At 46.6% G+C, this 10,309-nt stretch overlaps 1 protein-coding gene across 1 annotated transcript; it reads left to right on the top strand.

The window, feature by feature from the left end:
* Positions 1–3,398: 3,398 nt before the first annotated feature.
* LOC120054353 (collagen alpha-2(I) chain-like) lies at positions 3,399–4,961 on the top strand (the record flags this gene model as incomplete). Its single annotated transcript, XM_039001762.1, has 2 exons — positions 3,399–4,187; positions 4,425–4,961. Coding segments are annotated over 2 exons (1,326 nt in total), but the record flags the coding sequence as incomplete, so codon positions are not given.
* Between the last annotated feature and the right edge of the window lie 5,348 nt (positions 4,962–10,309).

Raw genomic sequence — 10,309 nt, 5'->3', positions numbered from 1 at the left:
GTAGAGGTCAGTACAGTCACCAGAAGTAGAGTAGAGGTCAGTATAGTACTGTACATTAGAGTGGAGGTCAGTACAGTACTGTACATTAGAGTAGAGGTCAGTACAGTACATTAGAGTAGAGGTCAGTACAGTACTGTACATTAGAGTAGAGGTCAGTATAGTACTGTACATTAGAGTAGAGGTCAGTACAGTACATTAGAGTAGAGGTCAGTATAATACTGTACATTAGAGTAGAGGTCAGTACAGTACATTAGAGTAGAGGTCAGTATAGTACTGTACATTAGAGTAGAGGTCAGTATAGTACTGTACATTAGAGTAGAGGTCAGTACAGTACATTAGAGTAGAGGTCAGTACTGTACATTAGAGTAGAGGTCAGTATAGTACTGTACATTAGAGTAGAGGTCAGTACAGTACATTAGAGTAGAGGTCAGTACAGTACTGTACATTAGAGTAGAGGTCAGTATAGTACTGTACATTAGAGTAGAGGTCAGTACAGTACATTAGAGTAGAGGTCAGTACAGTACTGTACATTAGAGTGGAGGTCAGTACAGTACTGTACATTAGAGCAGAGGTCAGTACAGTACTGTACATTAGAGCAGAGGTCAGTACAGTACTGTACATTAGAGCAGAGGTCAGTACAGTACTGTACATTAGAGTAGAGGTCAGTACAATACTGTACATTAGAGTAGAGGTCAGTACAGTACATTCGAGTAGAGGTCAGTACAGTACTGTACATTAGAGTGGAGGTCAGTATAGTACTGTACATTAGAGCAGAGGTCAGTACAGTACTGTACATTAGAGCAGAGGTCAGTACAGTACTGTACATTAGAGCAGAGGTCAGTACAGTACTGTACATTAGAGCAGAGGTCAGTACAGTACTGTACATTAGAGTAGAGGTCAAGTCGCTCTGGATAAGAGCGTCTGCTAAATGACTTAAATGTAATGTAAATGTAGTACAGTACTGTACATTAGAGTAGAGGTCAGTACAGTACTGTACATTAGAGTGGAGGTCAGTACTGTACATTAGAGTAGAGGTCAGTACAGTACTGTACATTAGAGTGGAGGTCAGTACAGTACTGTACATTAGAGTAGAGGTCAGTACAGTACTGTACATTAGAGTGGAGGTCAGTACAGTACTGTACATTAGAGTAGAGGTCAGTACAGTACTGTACATTAGAGCAGAGGTCAGTACAGTACTGTACATTAGAGCAGAGGTCAGTACAGTACTGTACATTAGAGTAGAGGTCAGTACAATACTGTACATTAGAGTAGAGGTCAGTACAGTACATTCGAGTAGAGGTCAGTACAGTACTGTACATTAGAGTGGAGGTCAGTATAGTACTGTACATTAGAGCAGAGGTCAGTACAGTACTGTACATTAGAGCAGAGGTCAGTACAGTACTGTACATTAGAGCAGAGGTCAGTACAGTACTGTACATTAGAGCAGAGGTCAGTACAGTACTGTACATTAGAGTAGAGGTCAAGTCGCTCTGGATAAGAGCGTCTGCTAAATGACTTAAATGTAATGTAAATGTAGTACAGTACTGTACATTAGAGTAGAGGTCAGTACAGTACTGTACATTAGAGTGGAGGTCAGTACAGTACTGTACATTAGAGTAGAGGTCAGTACAGTACTGTACATTAGAGTGGAGGTCAGTACAGTACTGTACATTAGAGTGGAGGTCAGTACAGTACTGTACATTAGAGTAGAGGTCAGTACAGTACTGTACATTAGAGTGGAGGTCAGTACAGTACTGTACATTAGAGTAGAGGTTACTATAGTACACCCGATGTGTAGAATAATACTCAAACAAGTAAAAGAGGATATTACATTTTACTTTCTACTTTTGTGTATACCTAATCAGGATACATCACAATGATTACATCACATATCCATCATTATGCATTTCTGTATAGCGCAGATCAGGGATCCATCATTCCATTCTGTTACTGTCATTCTGCTATCAGGTGTTAATAACCCACTTCACTTACTGTAGTTCAATAACCAACATAGATGTTTTCAAACACAAGGTGTCATATCATAGCTGACACCCCATTCTTTCTGCAGACAGTAGATATTTAACAGAAAACTTTGAATATCAGCGTCATTATTTTACCATAGATTACCTCTAAAATAAAATGGTCTCCTTTTTTAGACACAAAGAACATTTTATTATGAAAACACTAGATTTTATTTGGATTCAATGGAGATATAAAGACAGAAAGTGAGAGGGAAGGACAAAAAAAATGAATTTCACCCCAAAAGCCAACAAATAAATCATAAATTGGTGCTGGTAAAGAAAGCATTTTCTAAAATGATATGATGGAGGGGCCTAACGTCTGATCAAATAAGTGAGGGAGGGATAAATGTATGATAGAAAGGTAAGTGAACAACAGACTCTTCTGGTTAGTGATTGATTTAGGGGAGTGATTGAACGAGTGAGGGTTTTAAGTATTTGAAATTCTACCCTTTTCAAAAGGGATGATAATCAAATGAGGAGTAAAGGCAGGGACGAGCACCCGACTGTGCATGAAAAATGAAAAAGGGGGAAGGGTAGAACCCCTAGGGAGGTAATTAGGGGTATGAACATTTAAACATTCAACTAAATTGGGACGTTAACATTAATAAAAAATCCCTAACCAAAAAAACAACATTTTTTTTCTTACACAAAATCCCTAACCAAAAAAACAAAACAAAAATTCTTACACAATTTGAATCACAGTGCAGTTCTCAAAACGTCCACTAACAGGTCCCGATCATCATCATACATCATACATCATTTCATTTTATTTTTACAAATACCGAACGCGACAATATTGTAACGTTAGTAGAAGATGAGCATCTTTCAAGTTATATAAAGCGCTCCACACGTCATCGTTGTTCATTTGGGAAAATGGCAGAAAAAGGTAAACGACAGCAGCGAACAGCTTGCTTTGCCTTGAGTCATACAGTATGGAGTCTGCAGCTGCACTGTGCTTTTAGCTGAGCCAATGTTACAATGTAGCCATTGGTGCTTTGGAAACATGCTGAAGTACAGACTGACCGCTGTGGTCCTGTTGCGTTGTGGTCCTGACCGCTGTGGTCCTGTTGCGTTGAGGTCCTGACCGCTGTGGACCACAAGCACTTGCAGACTCGAGTGTTCACTATCGAACAAAACAGCAAGTGTCCACTACAATAATGGGCTTAGGTGCCAAGTGTTGGGTTTGAGATTCAGCCTATGACTCTGGTAGATAAAACTTCATTGCTCCCTTAGCGGACATTCGCAACAGGACCACAACACGTAACAGGACCACAATACGCAACAGGACCACAACACGCAACAGGACCACAATACGTAACAGGACCACAACACGCAACAGGACCACAACACGCAACAGGACCACAACACGTAACAGGACCACAACACGCAACAGGACCACAATACGCAACAGGACCACAACACGCAACAGGACCACAACACGCAACAGGACCACAACACGCAACAGGACCACAACACGCAACAGGACCACAACACGCAACAGGACCACAACACGCAACAGGACCACAACACGCAACAGGACCACAACACGCAACAGGACCACAACACGCAACAGGACCACAACACGCAACAGGACCACAACACGCAACAGGACCACAACACGTAACAGGACCACAATACGCAACAGGACCACAACACGCAACAGGACCACAACACGCAACAGGACCACAACACGCAAAAGGACCACAACACGCAACAGGACCACAACACGCAACAGGACCACAACACGCAACAGGACCACAATACGCAACAGGACCACAACACGCAACAGGACCACAACACGCAACAGGACCACAACACGCAACAGGACCACAACACGCAACAGGACCACAACACGCAAAAGGACCACAACACGCAACAGGACCACAACACGCAACAGGACCACAACACGCAACAGGACCACAACACGCAACAGGACCACAATACGTAACAGGACCACAACACGCAACAGGACCACAACACGCAACAGGACCACAACACGCAACAGGACCACAACACGCAACAGGACCACAACACGCAAAAGGACCACAACACGCAACAGGACCACAACACGCAACAGGACCACAATACGTAACAGGACCACAACACGTAACAGGACCACAATACGCAACAGGACCACAACACGCAACAGGACCACAACACGCAACAGGACCACAACACGCAAAAGGACCACAACACGCAACAGGACCACAACACGCAACAGGACCACAATACGCAACAGGACCACAACACGCAACAGGACCACAACACGCAACAGGACCACAACACGCAACAGGACCACAATACGCAACAGGACCACAATACGCAACAGGACCACAACACGCAACAGGACCACAACACGCAACAGGACCACAACACGCAACAGGACCACAACACGCAACAGGACCACAATACGCAACAGGACCACAATACGCAACAGGACCACAATACGCAACAGGACCACAATACGTAACAGGACCACAATACGTAACAGGACCACAACACGCAACAGGACCACAACACGCAACAGGACCACAACACGCAACAGGACCACAACACGCAACAGGACCACAACACGCAACAGGACCACAACACGCAACAGGACCACAACAAGCAACAGGACCACAACACGCAACAGGACCACAACACGCAACAGGACCACAATACGTAACAGGACCACAACACGCAACAGGACCACAACACGCAACAGGACCACAACACGCAACAGGACCACAACACGCAACAGGACCACAACACGCAACAGGACCACAACACGCAACAGGACCACAATACGCAACAGGACCACAACACGCAACAGGACCACAACACGCAACAGGACCACAACACGCAACAGGACCACAACACGCAACAGGACCACAACACGCAACAGGACCACAACACGCAACAGGACCACAATACGCAACAGGACCACAACACGCAACAGGACCACAACACGCAACAGGACCACAATACGCAACAGGACCACAACACGCAACAGGACCACAATACGCAACAGGACCACAACACGCAACAGGACCACAACACGCAACAGGACCACAATACGTAACAGGACCACAACACGCAACAGGACCACAATACGCAACAGGACCACAATACGCAACAGGACCACAACACGCAACAGGACCACAATACGTAACAGGACCACAACACGCAACAGGACCACAATACGCAACAGGACCACAACACGCAACAGGACCACAATACGCAACAGGACCACAACACGCAACAGGACCACAACACGCAACAGGACCACAATACGTAACAGGACCACAACACGCAACAGGACCACAATACGCAACAGGACCACAACACGCAACAGGACCACAACACGCAACAGGACCACAATACGCAACAGGACCACAACACGCAACAGGACCACAACACGCAACAGGACCACAACACGCAACAGGACCACAAAACGCAACAGGACCACAATACGTAACAGGACCACAACACGCAACAGGACCACAACACGCAACAGGACCACAACAAGCAACAGGACCACAATACGTAACAGGACCACAACACGCAACAGGACCACAACACGCAACAGGACCACAACACGCAACAGGACCACAACACGCAACAGGACCACAACACGCAACAGGACCACAACACGCAACAGGACCACAACACGCAACAGGACCACAACACGCAACAGGACCACAACACGCAACAGGACCACAACACGCAACAGAACCACAATACGCAACAGGACCACAATACGCAACAGGACCACAATACGCAACAGGACCACAACACGCAACAGGACCACAATACGCAACAGGACCACAACACGCAACAGGACCACAACACGCAACAGGACCACAACAAGCAACAGGACCACAACACGCAACAGGACCACAATACGCAACAGGACCACAACAAGCAACAGGACCACAATACGCAACAGGACCACAACACGCAACAGGACCACAACACGCAACAGGACCACAATACGCAACAGGACCACAACAAGCAACAGGACCACAACACGCAACAGGACCACAATACGCAACAGGACCACAACACGCAACAGGACCACAACACGCAACAGGACCACAACACGCAACAGGACCACAACACGCAACAGGACCACAACACGCAACAGGACCACAACACGCAACAGGACCACAACACGCAACAGGACCACAATACGTAACAGGACCACAATACGTAACAGGACCACAACACGCAACAGGACCACAACACGCAACAGGACCACAATACGCAACAGGACCACAACACGCAACAGGACCACAACACGCAACAGGACCACAACACGCAACAGGACCACAACACGCAACAGGACCACAACACGCAACAGGACCACAACACGCAACAGGACCACAATACGTAACAGGACCACAATACGTAACAGGACCACAATACGTAACAGGACCACAATACGTAACAGGACCACAACACGCAACAGGACCACAACACGCAACAGGACCACAACACGCAACAGGACCACAACACGCAACAGGACCACAACACGCAACAGGACCACAACACGCAACAGGACCACAACACGCAACAGGACCACAACACGCAACAGGACCACAACACGCAACAGGACCACAACACGCAACAGGACCACAACACGCAACAGGACCACAATACGCAACAGGACCACAACACGCAACAGGACCACAATACACAACAGGACCACAACACGCAACAGGACCACAACACGCAACAGGACCACAACACGCAACAGGACCACAATACACAACAGGACCACAATACGTAACAGGACCACAACACGCAACAGGACCACAATACACAACAGGACCACAACACGCAACAGGACCACAATACACAACAGGACCACAATACATAACAGGACCACAACACGCAACAGGACCACAACACGCAACAGGACCACAACACGCAACAGGACCACAACACGCAACAGGACCACAACACGCAACAGGACCACAACACGTAACAGGACCACAACACGCAACAGGACCACAACACGCAACAGGACCACAACACGCAACAGGACCACAACACGCAACAGGACCACAATACGCAACAGGACCACAATACGCAACAGGACCACAACACGCAACAGGACCACAACACGCAACAGGACCACAATACGTAACAGGACCACAACGCAACAGGACCACAACGCAACAGGACCACAATACACAACAGGACCACAATACGTAACAGGACCACAACGCAACAGGACCACAACGCAACAGGACCACAATACACAACAGGACCACAATACACAACAGGACCACAATACACAACAGGACCACAATACGTAACAGGACCACAACGCAACAGGACCACAACGCAACAGGACCACAATACGTAACAGGACCACAACGCAACAGGACCACAATACGTAACAGGACCACAACACGTAACAGGTCCATATTCTGCATAGTGAATTCACATGGAATGTTAAGAACGTGTTCTTATAATTCTAAAGGAAAACCGTTTAAACGTTAACAAAATGTTTCCATTTGGCACATCCCTCGATAATAATAATAAAGAAGAGGACAGGAGTGTGTCTAGCTGGGAGACCTCCTGGCCCTTTCTACTGGAGAGACAAGGGGATAGGAAGAAAGAAAGAGAAGAGAGAGGGAGAGGGAGAGAGAACGAGAGAGAGCGAGGGAGAGAGAGAGAGGGAGAGAGAGAGAGGGGGAGAGAGAGAGAGAGAGAGAGACAGACAGAGAAAAAGGGAAGATGGATCGAAATATGAGAGTCAAAAAGCCCCAGCGGCCAAGCCAAAGCCCATGGTGCACCCCAGACCTGAAAGCTTGTGCTGGGCTGCAGAGAGCCTGATGTAGTGGGTGAGGCCCAGGCCACACGCTCCATTCAGAGCACTGTTGTTATTTTCCCTGAGAGGTAGGAGGAGGACACAGGCTGTGTGGCCTTGCATGCTCTGGCCTGGCTTACCTTGGCTTGGACAGGATGTCCTAGAATCCAGGCGGGGCCTGAAGGGGGGCCAAGATAGAGAGCTAGGGGGAGCGGCTGGGGGATTAGGAGTCAACATGGCAGCCTGCAATGATGTGGTGGAGTCAGGCCGCAAACTGACAGCTCAAACCTCTGGCCGGCCACAGGGCCGCAGCGCATCCCGGGACATTCCACCGTCGTCATAGTAACAGCTCTATGTGTTTACGCCGGCCCTGTAGATTCCAGAGAGAGAGGCTCTATTGACGTTGACAAAGTTGACCTCCCTCTTCGACTTGTTCCTTCCTTTTTACACTAAAATAATGACTTCAGAATTGCAGCAGAAGTCCCATAGGCCTTGCCTGGCCAGATGCTGTGTTCCTTTAGAACAGGCCCAAGCCCAAGGGCCTTAAACATTACAATGTGACTGAGGCCTCATTATCAGTTATGGGGTCTGTATGAGCAGAGTAATGGTCACCGCCCTCCATGGTGGCATACTGCCTCCTCCTTTATAAACCAACAGGGAAATGAGACAGTGTTGAAGTAAGAGCTGCTTTCAGACCCGGCCAAGACATTCCTTATTACCCTGGTCCCAAACGGAAACCAGTCACTTCTACCATTTATCTTGGGTGAGAGAGGGAGGAATGGGGCGAATCAAAATGAGCCATGTTTCTTTCCATCCCTGTTTCTCTTTAAAGAGTCTCTCTGATGGACCAAGACATCAGAGGGAACTTTGAGTAACTTCCTGGCCTTGATGCTTTGATCAGTGGTGATGTGAGGTACTTGTCATCGGACCATGTGCTTCAAATAGACTGTCTGGTCCAAGAGGCTTTCTACTGTACGCCCATCAACCCTAACAAAGCCATGCAGTCAGGCTCCAGGCTATATTAGAGACACACTAAACCCATAATGTATTTTATACTTGACCTTTCAACTCTGTAGAAGTGTCTTATTAAAGGATGACTAAGTTATTTCAGAAGCTAGAAGATTCATTACTTAGCAACAACAGCTGCAAATCCCAATAAATTGACATCAAGTTTTGAAGTTGACTTTCCTTACATTATCTAACACTATCATTCATTTAGCAAAGAAGTTGTATGTTTCATAGCACAAACATTTGCTAGTAAGTTTCTCATACTGTCTTTAGCCGGGGCCTGCCTGGGCAAGTCCAGGGGGGTTGTCTAGCAACACGTGCCACAGAGGGAGGCAATGTCTTCATAGCTCGACAAATTCCCATGATTTGTAAATCAGTTCGTACAGAATAGCTAGCGCAATAGCTAAAAAGGCTTTGAAAAAATTCAATTTCAGCTACTATTATGGCATTACTAAAGATAAACTTCTTAAATATAATATAAATGTGGGTATATTTGTGGACTTACTCAACCTCTAAGGCCTTCAACCTCCGTTCAGCAGAACCCAGAGTGAAGCCAAACAGAGAGGACATCCATCAAAACTGGTTCTAGCTGCTCTGCTCCAGTCCAAATGAGAGAAGGAATGACAGAGGAGAAGATGGAGGAACGGAGAGAGGGCTGGAGAACATAAAGCTGAGAGATGACGGCACCAGACTGAAGGGGTGGGGTCTGTGACAGTTCAAACCAGAAGAACATCACAACATGATAGAAGTGAAAATGTGATTAACTAGACTTGAGAAACTGAGAGAGAGAGAGAGAGAGAGAGCGAGAGAGAGCGCGAGAGAGAGCTCTGTCCATTAATAATACATAGTAATCTCTACAGACTGTAATATTTCATCTATCATCACAGTCTCCTGCATAGTGCTGGTTTCCAACACACTGACTGAGCTATGGGATAGAGATAACCTTCTGTATGAGAACCAATTACAGTATATCTGCATCGCCCCTCTATCTACAGTAAAAGCTGGCTTTAAACCATCATGGCGTTGTTTGAATCTCGTGTGACACTCATTTCCTTCAACCGATAATTGCAAGTAAACATGTGGAAAGAGAAAGAATGAAAGAACAAGAGCGTATCTGTCCAAGCCTCAGATGGTAAATACAGGTATTATCAGCTTCTGTGTGTCTTTGGAAATACAGTGCTTATCTCCATCTACAATCATTCCCCCTGGTCTTCGTTTCAAAGAGACGTAGCCTTGTGAGAGCTGATTACAGGAGTCCGACTTGACGATAATGACTTTCCTGCCTGAGCCCGATCAGAATCACACACTGCTTCTGGAGACCAGAGGGACGTATAGATTATGGAAAGAGGAGAAAAGGTTTGAGGATGTCATTATACATCCACAAAGAGATCGGTGGAAAACGTCCGACAGTCAAATGTGCATATGCAATTATACACATCGTGCGCACACACGCAAATGTGCGCACCTACGCACGCAT

This window comes from Salvelinus namaycush, chromosome 10 (genome assembly GCF_016432855.1).
Source record: "Salvelinus namaycush isolate Seneca chromosome 10, SaNama_1.0, whole genome shotgun sequence".
Classification (NCBI taxonomy): domain Eukaryota; kingdom Metazoa; phylum Chordata; class Actinopteri; order Salmoniformes; family Salmonidae; genus Salvelinus; species Salvelinus namaycush.
The sequence above is the reverse complement of the archived record's forward strand: the minus strand, read 5'-3'. Positions and strand labels throughout refer to the sequence as shown.